This window comes from Lissotriton vulgaris, chromosome 6 (assembly GCF_964263255.1).
Source record: "Lissotriton vulgaris chromosome 6, aLisVul1.2, whole genome shotgun sequence".
NCBI lineage: Eukaryota > Metazoa > Chordata > Amphibia > Caudata > Salamandridae > Lissotriton > Lissotriton vulgaris.
Window position 1 is genome coordinate 1219886465 of NC_141694.1, and position 23879 is coordinate 1219910343.

Below are 23879 nucleotides of genomic sequence, written 5' to 3' on the forward strand. Positions count from 1 at the left end.
TTCTCTCCATCCCCATACATTTTGTGGTGTGTATGGCCTAATTGTTGCTTGACCACCTCAGTCAGGTGTGCTCTGTGTTGGCGCTGCGCTACTTGTAAACTTTGTGCCGCTGCAGGGGTCGGGTCAGCAGTGCGTTGCATCTCCGCATCAGTTTCCGCCGTTTCAAAAGCTAAAAAGTTCCTCTTGTCCTGCACGCTTATGTGCCACAATGGAGGCTATTGCCTGTCGTCTAAGCACTTTCTTATAGGCCTCCCATAGCGTAACAGAAGAGGTCACAGAATCAGTGTTGTCCTGAAAATAATGTTTTGTCCCGGTTTTCAATTCCCTTCTGATTGTGGAGGTAGCCAGGACGTATCGTATAGGTCAGACGCCGTTTGAGCTGGTGATGTGCGTAACTAACGAGTAGAGGGGAGTGATCAGAGATGCCCAGTGGCTTGATTTCCACACTAGCAACAGTACCGGGGCCACGCACCGACCCCATAAAATAATCAATCCTCGTGAGACTATTATGTACTCCTGAATGATAGGTGAACTGACGATCCAGGGGGTGATACTTTCTTCAAAGGTCCACAAGTCCCATAGCTGCCAAGAAGCTTTCCAACCGCGACGCTCCTAACGCGACTGATATTGGAGGGAATCTATCCGCTAAGTCATCAACCACCAAATTGAAATCCCCCCGATAAGTAGTCCACCCTCCGGAAGCCCTAGCAGAAATGCAGTAAGATCCGCGAGGGCCGTAGTCTGTAAAGCCGGCGTTATATAAACCGAGACAATATTAACAGGCTTCCCTTCCCACTGTGCGTGTATAGCAGTAAATCTACCTGCATAATCGGATTTAACTGACTGTACGATTAAAGGGAACTGCTTTTTCACCAGTATGCCAACTCCTCTAGAGCCGGAGGTGAATTCAGAGTGGGCCACCATCTTAAAACCCCACCTGTCCATTGCCTTAGTAGCCGTACCAGTGAGGTGTCTCCTGTAAGAGCACCACTGCTGCACCTCCCCTCTTAATGCACTGCAAGACCTGGCCCGTTTAATTTTTTACACCCAGGCCACGAACATTCCAAGTCAGTATAGATAGGGACGGGATTATGACATCAGGCCCTCCCTGTGAATCAGTGTGCGGGTCATCCCCCATCATCAGAATGAAAATATCTAGGTCTACGGACGGCCTGTCCGGCATTAAGGTGACAAAGAGTTTCTGTGAACAGTGACATGCAATAAGATTCACATCTGTGCATCGCATGAACATAAAACAGAAGAGACAAAAAACCTAACCCCCTCCAACCCCCCTCCCTGTCTCCCTCCCTTGCGGACTCCAAACTGCCCGCCATCCCAACTTAGCAGAGTGCATAGTATCCCTATCCCAAAACATCGTTGCTTAATATGTGCATTGGGGGTGAAAGTCCAAGGTGGAGCAGATCGGCCCCAACAGTTCCAAAGTCCCGGCTCATCAGCAATACTATTGTCAATAGTTAGGGGAGGTGAGTCCCAATCAACAATTACAAACAGTGTGAGATGCATTAGACAGAGGAAAGAGGTAGATACTTCCCTTGTGCCTGGAGGAATCAGTCCCCAGAGTCTTTGGTCATGTCGGCCTCATCTCTCTCCTCCCGCTCGGGTTCTTCAGTTTCATCGGTCCTCCCCTGTTGTCATCGCCTTCTGCTCTGCCGTCCGGACCCCTCCGCTTGACGCCATCCCTGGAGCAGTCGTGTGCCTCCTCTGGCGTATCAAAAAAACAGGTTTTCTTACCGGCCACCACTCTGAGTTGTGCCGGGAAGAGCATGGAGTCTGGCAGTTCGCGGGATCTCAGGGTCTTCTTCACCTCAAGGAAACTCCTGCTTCGCGCCGCCACCGCCGTCGTGTAGTCAGCGAAAAACGATACTTCCGAATTTTGGATCCTTATGGGTGGTGCCACCCTTGCCGTCTGTAGAATGGCATCTCTGTCCCTGAAATTAAATATGCGTGCTAAGACAGGCCCCAGGTCGTGGGCGTCCCCCTGGTACCCTGTGGGCCCGCTCCCACAGAGAAAAAATTCGAGAGACCTTTAGGTTGTAGTGTATTCTTTACAAGATCCTCCACGTAGAGGTCCATGGCAGGTCCCCCTTCCGATTCTGGAGGCCCAATTATGCGAATATTGTTGCGGCGGGAGCGCCCTTCCTGCTCGTCCATCTTGTCCGCCATATGCCTATTGTCCTCCTCCAGTTGCGTGACACGCTTAAGCGGGAGTGCAGTGTCAGGTGAGTGACATCATGACCTGTTCCACCGCTGTGACTCTGGACGACATTTTTTGTAGATCTGCCCGAAGGAGCGAAACGTCTGTAGAAATTGTACCCACCGTGGTTTGCACCTGAATCAGGGCCGCCATAATACCCTCCGTTATTGTGTGATTACTCCCCCCTTCTGCTCCTTTAGCTCCAGCTCACTTTTGATCTGGTATCGGGGGGGGGGGGGGGGGAAATCCTTGGCGTAGGAAAATTTTTCAAGCTTGCTTTGTTGGGGCGCATGATTGCCTCTGCCACTCATTGGGAAGGGATCGATTGCCACTGCTCCCGACCACACTGGCAATAACAACATGCGCGTCGTTGACGTTATGGTGATCCAACCCGGGTGGAGGGCAAACTGTCCTGGCCTACCAGCCGTTGCAGGTTTGGTTGCTACCTAGTTCAGGTCTCAGGAGGTGGTCTCCCTCTGCACTTACAGCAGGTGTGCCGTGGAGATGTCCGTGTGAGTTCCTGTGGCACATGCACCGCCAGTCCAGCCACAGCACCGGCAGTTCAGCACCTGCAGGGCCCCAAGTTCAGTTCGGAGTTCAGCACGGCCAAGTTCTGGCCGGTTGTAGTGTTCGCGGGGGGCGTATGTTCGGGTGAAAAGTCGTACCCGTTCCCGGGGACGTAATGTAATGAAAGTCGGCGGGGTGATTAATAACAGCTGGAACTAGTGTGGGGCCAATTTTGGGGTCGATAGCACACACGGAAGGGTGCGTTTGGCCAATGTCGAGTTCAGGCGTTGGCAGGCTGGTTCCCGGCTTTGCGCCTCTGGAGACCGCGATTGCAGTGGGCTCCAACTATTTGTTAGCCCAGGAGGCTAGACGGGAGTAAAGTTGGGCGAAGAAAGTTGTGTGGAGGAGTGGCTGCACCACTCGCCAGCCGCCGGCAGTCCTGGCCTGTAGCAGTCCTCCGTTTCACCGATTGTTGACGGTGACGAGCTCCGCGCCTCCCCCACGCCGCAGCAGCCGCGCCGCCCAGCCGCCAGTGGGTCGCTAAAATTGAGGCCGGTGCTTGCAATGCAGTAGAAGGCCGCAAACTTCCTTCCGACGTCGCTTCGCGCTCCGGGATCGTAGAAGCTTCGGAGAGGGATTGCTTTATGCCGTTTCACCTCCGCCACTGAGAGAAGGAGCGCAGGACAATGTTTAAGCCGGATAACTGGCCGGATGTGTTAGGGGAATCTGTCTCACCATCGGAGCTTCCCAGGTTGCGGCCATCTTGGTTGGCTGCAGGCCACGCCTCCCTTGTTGAACAGTTTTGAGATCAGTTTGCTTTTGCTAGTGTTCCGGTCTATTTTTTTTTCAGCTGAGGTGGCTAGAACATGTTGTTTTCCTTTTTAGAAGTACGTGCCTGTTGGCCAAGGCATGGCTGCAACTTTTAGCTGGCTGAGGTGGCAGTGGGTAACCTACATGTTTTATGTCCAGTTGGAACTTCATGTTTTGCTTGTTGGGGAGAGAGAAATAAACCAACACCGTCTGGGTAACTCAGGCTTGATATCCATGTCCTGAGAGATTTTGGTGAAACAAGGGTACATTTGATTAACACTATGATTGCCACTTGGGAATGTAGTAAGGTTATTCGAGCAAAAGCATGATCATATAAATATTATCATAGGACATGCATGTTTCATATTGCCATGGATAAAAAGTAAAAAACCATCACTTCAAATTCCTGTACATCATTTTAGGTAAAAGTATGATTAAGATGCTTAAAATAGACACTTTAAAATTCGCAGTGCATTAAAATTAATTAAGACTTTAAAACTTACTGCCATATTTGTATCAAACTCTAATATCATGGTCCTGTTTCAGATTTGGACCTTCGCCACCGGGCATAGAGCAGAAAAACATGTAATGCATCTATGGGGCGTGAAAAGGACCGCACCCGACAGGCTGGAATTATCCACTTTTTTCTCAAATTGACATAAGACGGGCAGAAAATTTTAAATGCTCTAAGGTTTCCAGATTGGCACCACAGTAAGGCCACAATGAAGATAGTCAAGTTCAGACAGCTGCTTTTCAAAGCATTCAATGGTAGATCTCCTATTCTGAACTGGTGGCGGGGGGGGGGGGGGTGTTCGACATCCACGTAGGGTACAAACTTAAAACAACTATTAATGAATAAAAAAAAATAAGTCGCTAAAGTGCTGAGTGTCCTTGTTTCACTGCAAAATCGGTCAACAAAAACCCATTACCTTTTTTAAATCTGGGAGCCCACCCTTTTAGTGATAGACTGCGGGTCATCCTACATGTACCCCTGCCCCAGTTTATAAAACCATTGCCTTACTTTTTTAAACCGGACTAATCGCCCTGTTTGCCTATGGAACATTAATAGTTCTTCCATTGCCTCTTTTGTTGGTATCTGGGTGTTACTGGTCCAAAGTCTTATCCAAAACATTAGCACCTTTAAAACCGCTGAATGGTTAATAGACTATAGCCCAACATCAAGAGTAAGTGGTCTTAAAGATGTATTCATTGGAAGGCTTAAAATTTCTCTTAATGCGTTTGCTGCTACTTCAGCTGATTCAAACTCTCCAACCCCCACAAATCCGCCCTATTCAAGGCTGCACCCTGCCCTCTGGCTCGGTGAATTTCTAAGATTGGAGAAATTAGAAGAATGGGAGATTTTTAAACTTTCTTTACTATTGCACAAACCACGTGTTGCAATGAACAGTCACTGCAATAGCCTATTTAATTTTTTTTGTAAAAAAGAAGGCAACAGCACCCTGCATAACAGTCCCTAGAGAGGCTAGGTACCTCAGATATTCTTCCTCACGTTGTGTGATGGGGATTTTTCGTGAGCTCTGCTCAGTTTCTTCTTATCAGCTATCTTCTTAAAATGTCAGATTCTTCAAAGAAAGGCCTCTTCAGTATGTGTGGAACATGCAGTAAGAAGAGACTGCATGCAATGCTTCTGAATTTGGGGAGTCCAGGTCAAGTTCTCACTAATTCTGACTCCTAGGTAGTCCAACACCTTAAACTCATCTAGTTGCTGTCCTCCAAACCTCAATTTCCCTCTATATGACTTGTAGGGATTGAAGACCATAAACTTAGTTTTGTACAATTAATTTCCAGATCCCGCTCTTTGCAGGCTGCTGCAAACTTAATTAACATCTTCTCGATCTCCATTGGAGTTTTCGAAATGAGCAGCGTATCGTCTGCAAATAAGACTATGAATCTTTATGATTGTGGAGGCGACCCACCAAAATTAGCTGATAAACAAATCCAATGTTAGCAGGTAATCGCTGAAATCATGACCGCTATACCACACTGAACACCCAATACCATTGTGGAACTTGGTCCGAGATAGTTAGGGTTACCAGATGACGGTGCTGCTTGGAACACCATATTGTACTCCTGAGCATTCATTTAACAATGTTTGCAGTCTTGGCTCATCACAATTGAACTACATGAACTAAAATTCTGATTATAGTGGGGTGAAAGGAAATGCAAGCCTGCAACATGGTGTCCCTTTTGATGTACTTCTGTGGTAACCTTTGTGATTGTTGAACAGTTTTGAGATCAGTTTGCTTTTGCTAGTGTGTTCAGCCTGCTTTTATTTTCAGCTGATGATGCTGGGGCTGGTAGAACCTATTGTTTTCCTTTTCATAAGCACCTGCCTGTTGGTCAAGGCATAACTGCAACTTTTGTCTGGCAGAGGTGGCAGTGGGTAACCTACATGTCTTATGCCCAGTTGAACTCTATGTAGATGTCAGAAAATCTCTTTAGCCAATTTCTGCTTCACTGCATTTGTTCTACGATTTTGTTTTTCTTGTTGGGGAGAGAAACCAACACTGTCTGGGTAAATCAGGGTTGATAACCATATCCTGAGATATCTTGATGAAACGGGGGTAAATTTGATTAACTCCATGATTGTCCCTTATTCTATACTAGCAGCCCGTCCCGACCTTGTCCGGGAGCATTCAGGCTTCCCCTACCCCCGCCTGCCCCGACATTGCCCAGCAGCCCGTGCCCCCGCCTGCCCCGACCCCCGCCTGCCCCGACCCCGCAGCAGCCCGTGACCCCACCCGCCCCGTCCCCCGCCTGCTCCGACCCCCGCTCCTCGCCTCTCTGCTCCTCACCGCGGCCCGACACCCGCCTGCCCCGACATTGTACCCGGAGGCTTAACTGATCCGCCGCTTCTTAGTTTACCGCTCCTTGCCTCTCTGCTCCTCACCGCCTGTCCGCCACCACCGCTCCTCCCCCGCGCCATGTCCGCCTCTCCACTGCTCCCACTGCCGCTGGCCTCGCGTCACCGTGCCATGTCCGCCGCTCCTCGGATGCCTCTCCTCCCCGTGGTGACGTGAGCACGCACGTCGCGGCCGGCGCTACTCTGCGGGAGACTACTTTTAAAAAAAATATAAATATTGTAAATAACGTTTTTTAAAAAAAAATTGTATAGCCTATAACCATCTACACACCCTGACGATTTCAACGGTGTATCGGGTGTGTAGATTGGCGCAGTGGTTCCCGAGTTTACCCGCCTCAAAGCCTGAAAGTTCTTACTTTATTATAGTAGTATAGATTGTCTGGGTGCCGGGCTTTGAGTCCTGGACTTTCTTTTTCAGCCTAATGCATTCTGCGATTTGTCATTTTTGTCAGGACATTTATCACAAATGACAGCCACAGGTGCAAGATGAGTGGGTAGAAAGGCCATATCTAATGGCTTTCCCTGTGGTTGTTTCTTCCTGGTTGCTAACTAGGTGTGCTTTCACATCCTGCTTCATTATCTACAACCACACTGTCAGCGGCTGCTTTCCTGAAGAGAATGGTATCCAACAGACATGCATTCTATAAACAATCCCTGGTGTAGCGTGGGCAGTACTATAAAGAAAACCACTGACTTTTTTCGGGTAAAGCACAATTGGTCTCGAGTGAGGTTCTGGTTAACAAATGATTCTTAGGTAAGTAGACTCAAGGCAAGTTTGTGCTACACATTGCGACACCAGCTCTCACTCATTCTCTTGCGCACACACAACAAAATAATCCACATTAACATTTCTACGTATTGCTGCCCTTTCCCTCCCAAACCCCTTCTCCTTTTTTGGTCCTCGAAAAAGCCATATTCGTAACCATTGTCTCTAGATAATCATTTGTGTTTATTTGGTTCATTAAGGCTGATTTAAGATTGCAGAAGTAACCAATACTTTGATTTCTTTTTCATTTAAAGTTTTTGGACCAAGAAAGAATTGTAACTGCCTCATCAACAGGAAGTGTAACAATCTTTCGACATCAACATAATCAGGTGATTAGTGTGGATCTGTGACATTGTGCAAAGTATTGGTAAGGAGGGCACCAAATGTAACATCCGTTTAGTGGGTTTACTAGGAGCTGTGGTCTGTTTTGAAACCTATTCTTTTTGCGCAAAACGGTTATCTGTGCAGTCTCCAAGATTTGGTTCCCTTTGGTATGATGATTGTTTTTGTGATGTAAACACCTACCTTGTCGATAGACCGTATGCCACAAAAAAGGCTCCAGAAAGTTATTACACATTTACAAAACAACTGACAAAGACTGTGACCAGAAGGAAAGTTCCCTAACAATTTTATGTTGTATTATGTTTTCACAGAGGATGGCCAAATAGAGGTCCAATAGCATCTTTTTTTTTTGTGTGTTCTTGATTTAATGTTTTTGTGGTGTAATTGCTTCATTCTCTCCCCTCCCCAGACTTTATCAATAAACCAGAAGTGGAAGCGGGCTCATCATCACATGGGCTCCGATAGCCCTGCATATGGAAGTGCTCCATGCACAGGCATTGCCTGCAACAACCCGGAAATAGTTACAGTGGGAGAAGATGGTAGAATCAACCTTTTCAAAGCAGACAACAAAGAGGCCTTGCGCACTGTAGGTAAGGTGTTTCTTGACGAGATATAGTTCTTAATATTGCTCCACTTTAAGCCCAAAAAATTGTATTCTACTCTTTCATGATCTGTATGCTCTCTTGGCTTTCCCAAATTAGAATGGCATGCATTTAAATACCTAAAGCTTTGTGTAGGATGTCATCAATTGAAAGGACCACCCCTTACTCCTCGGTTTACTTTTGTTGTAAATTTCTCCTTCAGTAAAGATGGTATCAAGCCGACTTAGCAGCACTGAAAACAAAGCAAAGTGTTGATTAAAACAAAATAGTGAGTTGCATGCTCCTGCCAAAAGAGGTGGGCCCTTAGACTTGACTTACCTGTAGATACAGCACACAACAGCACAGCTTTCCAGAGTATAGTATGAAATGATAATCTGGAAATGTGCAGTTGATTTTATATGGAATTTATTATACCTCGCTGTTGTGAAAAAGGTCAAATGGCCCCACAAAAAACCACCTGCAAAGCTCCATAATGATTTAGAAATCCTGACCTCTGTGGGAGCCTGTGTAGTTTAAGGGATGGGAGTTGCATCTCATTGTATTCCTTGCTGTGTTGCAGAAAGTCTTTCCTTGACGCTGAAGTTTTGTGTGGAGGGCATTTGTCTTGGCTCATCACATTGATATACAATGATGAAGCGTTGCTAAACAAAAGTACATCTGTGGCAGAATTCATGACCCTCAAGGCTTTGGTTCTTTGAACAATAAAGGGAGTGAGTTAATATCTACATATTTGGGTGAAGTCATTTACACACTGAAGTAATTTGAGGTACTGCACAATCATCACTTATCTAATCCGGTTTGGAGTATGAAAAAGAATTGTATAATCTGCACACGACTGTCTGTTTCTCCAGTATTGGATCTTTCATAGATTCACATGCTTGAATCATCCCCGTTGTCGTAGTGGAAGTCCCACGGTATACTTATAAAAGCAGTAGGAAATATTACCATAGCCTACAATGCAGTGAACAGTCACTGCAATAGCCTATCTAATTTCTTTTGTAAAAAAGAAGGCAACAGCACATTGTAGAACAGTCCCAAGAGAGGCTAGGTACCTCAGATATTCTTCCTCATGTTGTGTGATGGGGATTTTTCGTGAGCTCTGCTCAGTTTCTTCTTCAATTTATCAGCTATCTTCTTAAAATGTTCGATTCTTCAAAGAAAGGTCTCTTCAGTTTGTGTGGAACATGCAGTAAGAAGAGACTGCATGCTGAAGACCCCCATAAGAACTGTATCATCTCTACGCCCAGCATGAGGTAAAGGACTGCAAGATTTGTAGAACCTTCTCAACCAAAACCCTTGAAGATAGAGGGACAGATTTACAAGCCCCTTGCGCCACTTTTGCGTCACTTTTCCCATATTAAAAGTGATGCAAGGGGCTTGTAAATCTGCCCCAGAGAGAGTAGGTTGTTAATTTTGGCTTCAGAGACTGAAAATGTCGTCTGATGGCGTTTCTGAGTATGAGGAGAACTCTACCTCACAAGCCTCTCTGGAAACCTCTAAAAGGAGAGAGAAATCCTGAGGTATCGAGAAAGGCTTCCAACAAGTCCTGTCATGAACCTGCAGGTCCCACATAGAAAGGAAGGCGTTCGTTACCTACTGAAGAGGAATGCCATCTGACATCTAAACAGGAAAAAACATCTTCAGAACGATCCATGAAGAGTACAATCTCTATAAAGCCTACATCATCGATGATACCATCCTTTGGGTCCCAGTCGATGCAAAAATCACCATCGGAACAGATTTGTCCTGCATCGTTGTCAAAGATCTTGTTGTCAAATTGCTTCGTCGATGAAGGATACAGCTGTGCCATTGAGGACGGCTCCGCCAACTACTTCCTTGTTGACTATGAATTCAGACGTTGACAACAACTTCCTCCGCGACATCCTGGTCGACGTTTGTTCCGTCGACGACCACCTCTTTATAGTCTACGAGCGCTTTGACGATGGCCGTTTCTGCATTGTCGATGAGAATGACAACTATTTCATCCTCTGCTTCTATAATGTCCTCGTTGACGGCATAGTCGCTGCTGCCGTCGACGACTCTGTATCCTACACCTGGCCGTAAACGAGCGTCTATGTTGCAACTAACTCCTATGTACCTGTCGATAACGTTCTCGTCGATGAAGTGCTTTATCCAGAATCCTTCAGTGGTTTCACCTTTGACACATTCTGACATTTTGGAAGAATCTGATAATGGAATGTTTTGTCCTACTCACAGTCTCTCAGCTTTTCTTCAAGTCTCAGGACGATGATGAGGACAACTATGAAAGTTACTATCAACAGGACTTTCATACTCAACATGCAAAAATGCAATACATGGAGCCTGTTGGTGAGCCCATGGTTCACCTTCCTGTGGCATTAGTACAAAAACTGCAAGACCTGTTGCATGACTATTGTACTAGTTTTCCTTCAAGTGCTTCTCTGCCACCGCCTACACCATGTAGGTCTGGGCCTTCTCCTATGGCATCTCCTGTGACGGATACTGTTTTGCCTTCACAGCAACATGATACATCTGATGGGGAGATTGAAGAGGGTGAACCTCAAGGTGAAAAACAAACAAGTAATGAGTGAGAAGACGGTTATTTCAACACCTGCTTCTCCATCTGCTCAAACAGCGGATTCTCCGCCGGAGTACATTTGCGGCTTTGGCGCACTAATTGAAAGAGCAGCTTCTCGCTTTCAGTTGTCAATGACGTTCAAGCAGTCTTACTGTTTTCTTTATGATTTTTAAAGACTTATCTAGAAAGACTGTTATAGCGATACCATTATAGATGATATTTGGGAGGAAGATGTGCAATTCATGAAAACACCCGCTACGGTTATTCCTTTCTTGCTCAGGATAGACTAAAAATATAAAACTCCTGATGATGCGCAAGCTTGTCTGGTAGGACATCCAAAACCAGATTCTGTTATTTCACATGCTGTCCAGCGAAGAACAAGGAATCCTTCAATGCCTATCACTGCACCACCTGATAAGGAAGGAAGGCGCCTTGATGATATTGGCAAGAGGTTACCACCACCTCCGGCACAACTGTACGCACGACTAACGTTCTAGCGATATTCGGAAGATACGACTGACAAATGTGGTACGATAGCGCTCCATATGTGGACCTCCTCCCTGAGGCCAAAAAAACTGGAGGCAAGGAACATTCTTCTTGAAGGAGAGAGCTCGCTTCAGAGATAACGGATGCTTCTATTGGCATGGCTTCTCTATTCATTCGTCCGCTCACTGGATCGGCTGTCCTTGGGCATCAAGGGTGGTTGAAGGCAACAAAATTTCGCTAGGGTTGCAAAGCAGAACACTGGATATGCCCTTTGATGGTAATGTGCTTTTTGGCAAACATATTGATGACTCCTTGCAGACTATTAAGGCGGACAGCGAAACACCTAAGGCTTTGGGTATGCTCCAATACAGGAAGAACCCCTTTCGTGGAGCACGCGGTAGATGAGCTTATTAGTTTCGCAGGGTTACCAGAAATACCAACCTCGGGCTTGCACCTCATTTCGCCCTTCCTACCAGCATCAACTAGCATATCCTGCACGATCACTGGCTGCTTACTCCAGACAGAAACCGCAAGCTCAGTCCAGAGATAATGTCAGAAAACCGTGACGAGGTCTTGCCGCCTGGCGCTCGTCCCACTATCATCTCAACCAGAAGAACTCACGTTTCATGTTATTTCAGTTTGTGGCAGAAAATTACCATAGACAGATGGGTCCTGGATATAATAAAATACAGTCATACACTAGAGTTTGTCATAACACCACCTCCTGATCTGCCTCAAGAATCTCAACCATCCCATCTTCAGTTACTAAAGAGAGGAATTTAATGCTGCAAAAAGGAGCAATAGAATGTGTACCTTGCACTCAAAGGGGAAGAGGCTTCTACTCCCAATTTTTCCTCGTGAAGAAGAAATCTGGAAAAATGGCGTCCCATTCTGGACCTCGGAAAGCTCAACAAATACCTGCTGTACAAATCCTTTCGCATAATGAGTCCTGTAACTCTAGGCTGCCCAGAAAATCTGAAAGAGCGGCAGACCCTGATGCAGAGGTCTAGCCCGGGACCAGGGTTCAATTCCCCGCCTCGGCGGGTCTTGGGATCAAAAATTCCACGGACCTGATAATTCTCGCCTCTGTGCCTATTCCAATCATAGAGTCCCACTCTGCAACTCTGGGCAATAGCAACTCTGGGCAATAGCTTGCTTAATCTCCACAACGGCCCCCACAACGCTAAGGATGCCTGGCCTCCACCTTGGAGGTGCCCAGGAGTGGACGCCTCACAGGGAAAAGGCAGGATGGGTTCCACAGCGGTATTCGTACAAGCGCCTTGAGACCCTTGCGGGTGAGTAGTGCGCTATAAAAGTATCAATTTACAATGGTTCAGAAGCTGTAATATCTACTGGAGTTACCTTTCGAAAGGGTTTCCAAAACCTACTGCAATGGGGTCAGATATGTAAGGACTTGTTTTAACGCGAACCGAAGGCTATTTGTAGAGAAGCTTGACCATATCAATGAAGGTGGCCCCGATTTAGATAATAATGCGAAAAGGTTATCCCACTCAAGGGAAACCAAGGCCCTCTCAAGGTCCAGAATGAGGCACCCTGAGTGAGGCCAACGCAGCGGTGCATACTCCGCTACTCTGGAAAAAAACGACGGAGATTGAGAGGTGAGTGAGTAGGTCTGTAAGTAGCAAAACAAAGGGTCCTGCAATGCGTCTCCTCGCACCGCCGTGGAACAGATCACGAAACACCAAAAGTAGATTATTTAAGATGTGGCTTTATTTTTCCTCGCCATCGGCATGACGCGTTTCGGCCGTCACAAAACGGCCTTGATCACATGGCCTCAAATTACCAATGGGGGTCTTTAAATACTGTGTCAAACATAGAGGTAGAAATGATAACAGTGTGTCAAGGGGGTCAAGGACATAGAAAAAATACTATCGCTATGCACATATGTACAAAATACAAATACTCAAATGGACATTACAATATCATGAAAATAGAATAAAGTGCTAGTGCAATATCTGATAACCGTATTTACAAGGTATATACATTAATGCCAAATGAGAGAATAGAATTCATTTCATATATATGGTCTGTAAGTAGCTGTATGGGTGAGCGAGTACCTGTGTGAGTGGGTTTGTGGGTGTGTGAATAGGTACATGAGTGGTTGTATGAGTATGTGAGCGTATGAGTAGCTGTATGGGTCTGAGACGCTATATGGGTCTGCATGGGGCTAAATGGGTGTGTGAATGGTTGTGTCTGGATGTATGAGTGTGTCAGTTGTATGGGAAATGTGAGTGGTTGTGTGGGTGTGAATGGGTGTGTGAGTGGTTCTGTGGATCTCATCCATGATATCTGTGATGTTGCTGACCATGTCATGAGTGATGTAATATGAGAAAATAACAGTTGATGGACAGAATGCAGAACAATGTCATACATTCACCCCGGTACAGAGATCTGGGCTTAAATCCATAGTTTTTTTGCACTCCACACCACCCCAGTTCAGACATGGCCATATGCAAATCAGCCTTGACCCTGTGCCTCATGGGAACAGTCCAGCCCGAACTGCCAAGCCATGTCTTCCCTGGACCGGAACCAAGCATCCTAGGACCGGTTTCTGGCTATCAGACGTCATCAGCCAAGATAGCTTGACTCCAGTGGTGTGGAGAGCACGGGACTCGCGTCTGAGCATACCCTTTGGTTTTGGCAGCTCGGGCTGGACTGTTTCCATGAGGCACAGGATCAGACTGATTTGTCAAGTCAGAAATACTTTATTCGGTTCATAACAAAAACCACAAAAGTATACAAAGGTCCAAAAAGGGCCGAGATACCAAATTACAATATGGTTAACAGACAGCAAAAAAATATATATAAATAAAAGATAAAAACTGTACAGGGTAGATACCAATTTCATATGTAAATTTAAAAAACATGCACAGTTCATCCAATTGGATTAAAAATTAATTATTAACAAGCTCTAAAAACAGACCATGCAAGAATATTATCTCAAACTAACTCATTTTTTCCTTAGTCTCATGGCTATGTTTAAAAATGTAGCAACATTAATGATTTCCCACGTATTGGACAACAGTAGAAGATATAATAGGGCAGGTTTCACTTGTCTAAACCCTTTATCCTTTATTCGGGGTACAATGATTTTTTTCCGGATATCCGTAAAATAACCACGAAAGAACATGAAGTGAGCAGTGTCCATTATCGAAAATCCATCACAAGTGCACAGTTCTAATTCTGATATCTTAGTCCAACATGGACGCCCAGAGAGAAGGAGATGGAATTTATTTAGCCTAAACTTAGTTAGTAGATATGTTAGAAATGCGAATCTAGGGGGGAGGCCGCGGTTGTCTGGCCGACCACCCCGAGACCCACCTCTCCTTCTGGAGTTGGCCGAGCGCCGTCGAGAGGCCTCCTGGCGAGGTTCCTCTCCTAGAATCGTACAGGCGAGCAATCACACCACTACAAAAGGACACCACACAGGGATAGATTCTTAACGTCTTTATCAGCAATCAAGGCAGGTTATCTCAGCGATATATGTACAAATGGATCGAGGGATCCTTAAGGTCTCGGTAACTGTGGGAAGGGGGTAGCGGGACAGTCTTGGTACCAGCCTGGTACAGGGATACCCTGCGCTCAGCTCTCAATCCTCGAGCTGGGGGGTTCCTCGGGGTTGGGCCGCGGCGGCGCCAGCAGGGCTCCAAAGATAGTTCAGCGAGGTCGGGCCGCGGCAGTGCCAGCAGGGCTCAAAAGATGGTTCAGCGAGATCGGGCCGCGGCAGCGCCAGCAGGGGTCCGAAGATGGTTCAGTGAGGTCGGGCCGCGGCAGCGCCAGCAGGGTTCCGAAGATGGTTCAGCGAGGTCGGGCCGCGGCAGCGCCAGCAGGGCTCCGAAGATGGTTCAGCGAGGTCGGGCCGCGGCAGCGCCAGCAGGGCTCCGAATAAGGTTCAGGGTTCCGTAGTGAGTTTGTCTCAGGGTCAGCTGCGGTTCAACCTGCAGGGCTCTCGACTCCAGGATACAACTCCCGACCCATTTCAGAGCTGCCCCAGGTATAGGTCTGAAGTCCTTTGATGTCCGGACCCTCACACCTGGGGGTCAGTGGGGCCGGGATGAGTGTCTAGACACCCAGCAGGGGGGTGGAGCCAGCGCCCAGGGAGGCCGGAGGGCGATCGAAACCAGGCGTCCGGGGACGGCTGGAGGGCCATCCCAACTCCTCCTCCTTGATCTGTCAAGTGGCCGTTTTACCACCTGGTCGGATCTTGGTGCCTCGATGTCGGGGCTTCGCTGGGGCCAAGGTCGGGCCGAGGCCACGGGGCCCGGACGTGGAAGGCCCAATATGGAGTCGGGGCCTGAGAGGGTGGCCCGGGATAGGGGTCGGACCAGCAGCATGGGGCGAGTAGGGGTCGCCATGAGTGGTGGCTCTCGTGAAGGTTGGAGGGGTTAACTTCAGGCCGGAGGACAGGGGACGATGTCGTCCAGGGCCCGCCATGCGGGAGGAGTGGGACCACGCCACGAGGCCGGGTCCAACAATATCTGTGATTAGCATTATTTACAACCTTCAGATATAATTCTGGATCATGGTCTGTAGTTACAACTAACTGATGGGCTCTCACGGGTTGCTTAGTCAGCTCATGGCCTTCTCTATCCATCCCTTTATGCAGCCTAAGTACGGTCTTGGCCCATTTCATGTCTCCCTTAACCAGTTTGGACGGCTCATCAAATAATTGTGGGCGTCCTAATGAAAGTGCAAGTTTTTGACATATTTTAGCCATGGAATGGATTCCCAATGTTCTAAAGTGAGACAGTCCCTCAGGATCTCGTGGTTCACCTCCAATTCCGGATTCAACCAAACCGCAATCCACTTTAAAAGGGGTGCAATGGCAATCCGGTCTTCTAGGTATTCCACCCCACAATCTTGGTGCACTATGAAGCCAGGGGTTGATTGTGGTACTGATAAAATGGACTTCAGGAACTTGTCCTCTGCCACCTGTAACAACTTGGCGTTCTTAAAACCCCATAGATCTGCGCCATACATTGCTATGGAAACACATTTGGCGGCATATACCTTTAACACTGCCTGTAGCGGTTTTTCCCCCATTTTACGGGAAAAACCCAGAACAGCAAAAATAGACCGGACAAAAGCATTTCTTTTCTCAGACAGTTGTGGAAGCCAGGTGGAACTTTCATCAAAAACTACCCCAAGGTATGGGAATCTAGCTACCCTCGATAACCTATTCCCATTACAGTGGAGTGTCATCAGCTTCCTATGCCTGCCCTTTGTACCCACAGCCATGACATGAGATTTAGTGTAATCAACGCTGAGATCCAAGGAGGACATAAACTCATGAAAGGAATTTAAAAGACTTTGTAACCCTACTGACGTGCGCGCTAAAAGAGCGGCATCACCTGCATATAATAATGCGGGTAGGGTAAACTTGCCTGCCCTCTGGATATCCTGACAAGCTGCTCCTAGCACACTGGCCAGCTCATTAATGTAGAAGGTGAATAATAGGGGGGCTAAAATACATCCTTGCCTGACCCCTTTAGTTATACCTATCTTGCCCGTACAATTCCCCTTACGATCATATCTCACTATGGCTGTGAGATCCCTATGAAGATCGGCTAAAAAGTATACTATGTTTGCATCAATGCCCATCTTTAGGAGCCAACCCCATAGCTTGGACCTGTTCACTCGGTCAAAGGCCGAGGACAGGTCCATAAATGCTATGTACAAACAACCTTGCTTCGCTATGGTATACTTTCCAATCAGCAATTGGAGGTTGAGGCTCTGATCTATCGTACTATGCCCCTTTCTGAACCCATACTGTAATGCTGACAGAGTGATCGTGTCCTCCAACCAATCAGTTAATTTACACAGGACCACTCTGCCTAGGACCTTCACTGCAGAATCTATAAGGGAAATTGGGCGCTAATTGCCCGGGTCTCCACTATTACCTTTTTAAAAAATAGGTACAATGACCGATTGCGACCAAGTCGTTGGGATACCAAATTTACAATTTCTGTTAAATACATTGGATAAGATTTTAGACCATATTGCTATATTGGATTTAAAAAGATCGGCTGGTACGCCATCAGGGCCGGGGGCCTTGTTGCTTGTCATTTTACTGATGGCTTCAGCCACCTCACCCTCATTCACCACTTAAGTATATGGATGACTAATTAGCGAGGTTGAACCATCAACCCCTGTAGTCACCTGTTCATAAACTGACTTAAAATGGGTGAGCCATTTGTCTTCCTGGATGCCACAGTCTGAGGCATTGTTACTTGAGTCAACAAAATAGGATTGGTTGACCACTGCCCAAAATCTGGCACTGTTTTTTATCACATCTATGGAGGTCAATTCTGCCCAGGCATCTTCCCTGATTTCCCGTCTCTTCTGTTCTACTGCTGCTTTATAAGCTTTCCTTAAGAGGACCACACGTTGTCTGCCGACTGGCTTGCATTTTAAAGCCTCCTTCAATTTACGGTTGGCTACTGAACAATTATGGTCAAACCAGCAGAGTGTCCCCGAATCTTTAACTTTACCAGAACACATTAAATCAGACATGACCTGATGACAGACCTTTTGATATGCCTCCAGTACCACTCTGTCCCCAGCTTCCTCATCCATACATTTACGCAACTCCTCCCCTCTAGTTTTGGAGAGGTTACTTAAGAAATCCGCAGGGACTATTTTGCACCATTTAATCCTGCGTGCCTGGTCTGTTGCCCGAATATCTTGTTTATCAACCCTGTTCAGTGGACTCTCAGAAGTGCTAAGGACGCCTCTAACAAGTAGAAAGACAGGGTTGTGATCGCTAAAATGAGACCAGACTGGAACATAGCCTACTATGTTGCTCCTCAGGGTTAAACTTGTAAAGATAAAATCAATGGTTGACCCACTGCCATTTCCCTTCAAAGTTGGTATGTCCACCACATCCCCCGTGGGTAACATTAAACCATTTTCAGCCAAGATGTTTTCTAATAGGATCCCCTGATCCGTATGCTCAAAATGAATATCACCTTGTTCAATGGGGGCAGATAGATCATTGGACAAACATTTATCTGGGCATCCATGAATATTGAAGTCCCCCAGTAATATTATAAAACATTGAGACTCCGTCAGCTCCTTATATTCTGCTAAGAAGGAACTTAACGCTGTCAGGTTGCTGGTTGAGTTGGCTCTATCAAGAGTTGTAAAAGTTAACAATTAAAACATTATATGCCCCTTACAGGCAATTTTGACTGCCAGACAGAAGGGGGAACCTGAGGCAATCACCGTGTGTGTTCCAAGAATATTGGCTGCCACTAGGGTTACCAATCCCCCCCCTAGCTCTTCCTCTAGTGGTAGTAACTGCTGGGAGAGAGTAGGTAATATAGCCATCCAGGGTAAGTATGTTCTTTGTGTCCCAGGACTTCTGTAGGCCGATGTCTGCTGTACCTATGAAATCCCTCCAAATAGGATCGTCAACTTTGTTCCTTAGCCCAGCAATATTCCAAGTTACCACCTTTATGTCTCTATTGCCCCTGGTGGCTTCCCTATCTGCTGGTTGACTATTTACGCTGATTACTAAATCCCAGCCCTTGCCAAGCTCATGGGCAACTGGGGCTGATACCCTAGTATCCACACTAGGGACCCCAATCTCCGGGGCCACTTTTGCGGGTGACACGGATATGATCCTGTTTCCTTCATCATTTTCTGACACTATGCTCACCTGTTGTCAATCCGCCCAACCTATGTCGGACAGGCAGTCATACTGGTTCATCATTGGGATATTGCAGAGGTTATCTAGTACATGGGGAGCTTGGGTATTTTATTTGAGTAACCAGCAATCATGCCATTGCCCCTAAAACTATCAGCGTGGTGTCTATTGCCATAGTTATGCCTTCCTCCTCTTCTCTGGACTAGATTCCACCCCTCCTTCCCGCCCCACCCCAACTATAGGGATTCATGTCCCTGGGCACCTCTTGCCTCCTCACTCCTCTATGATAATTGGGGTCTTTTAGCCAACTCCATCTATTGTCCCATAGCTCAATAGGCATGTAAAAATAGGACAAAGGCCTGGCCGTAACTAAGGTACCATTGTTACGAGGATTCCCCCAGCAGATGTATTCCACAATGCGGGAATCTTCAAAAGTCACTACTATACAGTCCCCCTGTATTATTTTCCTATTATGTCCCACCCAAGGCGTTCTCTCAACCATTAAGATATTACCACAGAGATTTGAAGGTAGGGTATAATTATTAGCTATCCAGTGGCATACCTTATTTTTAAGCGCCTGGAAAGTTTCTGAATTTGGAGGGGCTAGTTCCGTAACTCCTGTCAAAATGATCACATAGGGACAGGAATCTGGGGGTAGGTGAATGTTTCGTCGGGTCATGATTTTTTCAAGGGGGCTGAGTTGGGTTTTGGAGTAAGGGTAACGGGGCCTTTTAAATTACCTTGGTCAGTGGGCTTATTTAATGTAGGGGTTTGAATACTCTCTTTATTATTACTCACAGGATTAGGGCGATTCAGCACCGGGTTCTTGGGTGTCTTATTATTGACCACTGCTGAGCTCTTGCCCGCTGGCCGGGGTTTGCTAGCTAGAGCGGTAGCATGAGTTGCCCTGTTGGCATAATGGCTATCCTGAAACCTTATGTCCTTGTGTATATCATGAAGCAGTTTTTCAATGCCATGAAGCCTAGCTTCTAAGGGTGCGAGTAGTGTTTTTAATAATTTTTGTTATAGTATAGCCTATGGGCTCCTCCTCCCCATCTGTGACCCCTGTTCTATCGACTCCCGACCTGTCGGCTGTGGTGCAGTCTTCAAGGATATCGGCCAGGGAGTTATCCAGCATGGTATCATCAATGATATTCAAGGGTAATCTTGCGGTCTCAGATTGAACTACTTCCGCCCCAGTTTTCTGCCCAACAGATTCCCTACTGGGTTCCCCCAACTGTACTATTCTACCCCTCTCATTTAACTTAATGCTAGTGTTCCCGGCTGTTATAGCACAGACTTTCTTAGCTCCGGGAATGTTGGTGTTTGGATGCTTACTTTTGGGAATAGCCCCCTCCCGCTTCCCCCTCTTCTGATAATTTGGGGTCACAGCCTGAGAGTCTACCTGAACATCTACCAAGTTAGACTCCAGACTAGTCCCTGTGAGATTGTGAGCCTGACCCTGGGGGTTAAGGGGTGATGAGTCTCGTAAGCCAGGCTGAACGCAGTTAGCATTGTGAACATCAACAAGAGTCTGCACAGGGTTAGGTATGCGTAACGAAGTATCAGGGGTGCGTACAGAACCAATGAGACCCAAAGACGATCTTTTGGCTGATGCCAGTTCCTGGGAAACCCTTCTTTCCATAAGTACGATACCTTGATCGATCAGGGAATCGGTACGCACAATAAAATCATCTAAAGTGGCGGTCAGCTTTTTACCACCCGCCGCCGCCATACTTATAGTTTCGCGGCACTCCATCGTCCTCACCGAAGACAGAGAGAGGAAACAGGGCGTACCGCGAACACTAGAGCCTCGTGGAATGTACAGATGAGTGACCGCTGATCAGCTAAAAGTGCCCCAATAACTAGCATAAAAGCAAAAGGCAGACAAAGTAGGCTTACAAAGCAAGTAAAAGCTCCACTATCTCAGGAGAACAACCAAGAGCCTTGGCCCAGTCCAGTCTCTTCCGGCCTCTGACGGCCGCAGACGGCCCGCCCTTGTCCCGGGCTGCTCCCGCGTAGCGGGCTGCTACGCCTGCTATAAAGGAAAGGAGATGGTTAGGGGGCGTGGCAAGCAGGGAGAGCCGGCCAGGTGCTGGTGATTTGATCCTGCAGGGACTCCTGGGAAATGGAGTCCCTGCGGCACCGCTTGCAGCCCTGCTGCTAGTCCTGCCTTTGGCTCGAACAGTCACGAAGTCTTAGCCCCAGTTCCGCTGTAAGCACCTCCAAGCGTGACCCGCGCAGCGGGTCCGGCGAGCTGTGATGCTGGTCCCAGGAAAAAGAAACAAAATCTCCTCGTGGGCAAGTTCAGTTCAGAGTGGCGTCCCACGTTACACAAAATCACAGGGCTTTTTGTTACACCTTGGTTAGGGGGCGTGGCAAGCAGGGAGAGCGGGCCAGGTGCTGGTGATTTGATCCTGCAGGGACTCCTGGGAAATGGAGTCCTTGCGGCTCCGCTCGCAGCCCTGCTGCTAGTCATGCCTTTGGCTCGAACAGTCACAAAGTCTCATCCCCAGTTCCGCTGTAAGCACCTCCAAGCCGCGAAGCGGGACCCGCACAGCGGGTCCGGCGAGCAGTGATGTGTGGGGGGGGAGGGGGGCTTATAGGGGTTGGGGGGCTAATATTTCCTTTTTAAAATGTTTGTGAAGAAAAACAAATTCCCAGCAAAAAAAACTACAATACTTTTTTTTTTGCCTTGCCGTGGTACCTCTGACCCTAAGACCAAAGCTATAGGAAAGTCAGGATATTTTACTGTGTCCCCTTTTCTTTTTTTATTCCTTCACTTTTTTGTGGCACTCTGTTGAAGTAGGGTCCCAAGATAACTGCCAACATGGTTAAAGTGTTGGCTGCCAATCAAAACTCTGCATTTTCCTGCACAAGCTCCTAATTATTCGCAAATTAGGAGATGGACAAATGTGGGTTTCTTTTAATCTCTCAAGCTGCTTTACACTGAATAACAAAAAGCACAATCTGCATACAAAAAGCCAGGTTTCTACCAAATTTGGTGTTATTCCGGTCAACAGTTAGGGCTGTAGTCTTATTCTAAACTCCTATGTGAATGAACATCGGAAACATACTTTTTTTGACCCACCACCCTTTTTCTTGGTCCGCTTGATAGATCACCCCCAAACTTTACATGCACAACTAGAATCATTGCGGTGATCTATTAATCGGGGGCTGAAGAAAAAGGGTGTCAACAAAAGTATTTTTTCGATGTTAATTTCCATAGAGATGTTAGACATGACTACATTCCAAACCGCTGGATTGAATTACACCACATTTGGCAGAAAGGTAGCTCTTGATCCAGAAAGAATCCTTTTGTAATTTGGTGTAATTCCATTCCGTAGTTTGGAAGATATTAAAGAAACGACAAATTTGTATATCTAGGGACGTGAAGGCTCAGCGTACCCTCCCGATCTCATGCTGGGATCTGATTGGCTGCCAATACTTCAACTAGGAAGTGTTCATTGCCATCCTGGAATTCGGCTTCAGCTGAGTCTCCGAAAAAAGGTTTAAAAAAAAAAAGAGGGAAAAATAGAGGGAAGTAAAACTAGAAGAAAAGGCAAAGGAAATGGCAGAAAATCCTGCAGAAAGAGCAAAACCGAAGGTAGGAATAAGAGCAGGAAAGGCAAATTAGAGGGTATATAAATGAGCAGAAAAGGCAAGAGTGCAAAATCGAGAGCACCCACTCACAGACCCACGGAGACTCACTCACCTACCCACTCAGACTCTCAGACCCACTTTAACTTGCGTGCTCACATACACTCAGACACACATTCACCGACTCACTCAAGAGACTCGTGCACTCCTTCACAGACTCGTGCACTCCTTCACAGACTCGTGCACTCCTTCACAGACTCGTGCACGAGTCTCCGACTCATGTACCCACTCACAGACCCACTCACTTACACACCCACTAAGACTGCCACTCAGACAATCGCCCATAGTTAGAGAATTACATTTAAAAACGTAAGAAATTCACACAAAAAAATAAAGATTATAGGGGCGTTGTAGTTAGGCTCAGATTTCACTTGAACAAAATCATAGAAATTCAGCAGTTCTAGTTACCTAAGCCAACTGTGGAGAAGTGTGGCTCAATGGTTAGAGCGGCAGACCCTGATGCAGAGGTCTGGCCCGGGACCAGGGTTCAATTCCTGCCTCGGCTGGTCTTGGCCGGGTCTTGCGCTCTAAATTCCTCGGACCTGATTTCTCGCCTCTGTGCCTATTCTAATCATGGGTCCCACGCTGCAACTCTGGGCAATAGCTTGCTTAATCTCTACAACGGCCCCAACAGCGCTGGGATGCCTGGCTTCACCTTGGGGATGCCCAGGAGTGGACATTTCACAGGGAAAAGCCAGGAAGGGTTCCTTAGCGGTTTGAGTACAAGCGCCGGGAGACCCGGTCCGGGTAGCTGTGCGCTATAAAAATACAAAACATTTACATTTACTATAACATATGCCCCTGTGATGCACTGCTTATGACCTTTAATATTACATCACTCCTCATAGTCAATGATGACATCATCCCCAGAACCTTTCACAGACCCACACAACCACTCACACAGCTATTCACACAACCAATCACCTATACAAGCACTCCCTCACCCACTTATCCACTTACATACCCATCCATACAACCCCTTACATACTCATTCACACATCCATACAAGCACTCACTTGCTCACTCACCCATGCAACCACTCACACACTTTCTCTCTCTCCAATATAGCCACTCACACACCAACTTACTTAAACACCCACTCAAACACTCACTCACACATGCATCCAGTTACTCACCCATACGGCCACTTACACACTGAGTCACTCACTGTCAATCACACATCCACTCTGTCACCCATACAACCTCTCACACACGCAGTCTCCAACCCAATGGCACTAAAGTATTAGTCCTCCCTCTGAAAGCCAGAATGCTATCAGAATGTAATAATCCAACACTCGAAGGAAAATGCAGATGTCTTTCGACCTACATGGTCTTGGTTACAGTTCTCCTAGTCCTTTTTCAGGGTCAATTTAAATACCGC

General features: G+C 46.9%; 1 protein-coding gene across 1 annotated transcript in view; it reads left to right on the plus strand.

Annotated features, from left to right (window-relative positions):
* The window catches only part of NUP43 (nucleoporin 43), a 173610-nt gene that overhangs the window by 77927 nt on the left and 71804 nt on the right, over nt 1-23879 (plus strand). The window contains exons 3-4 of the mRNA XM_086927313.1: nt 7437-7511; nt 7934-8114. Coding sequence (XP_086783439.1) covers nt 7437-7511; nt 7934-8114 — 256 coding nt within the window. The remainder of the gene's footprint in view (nt 1-7436; nt 7512-7933; nt 8115-23879) is intronic.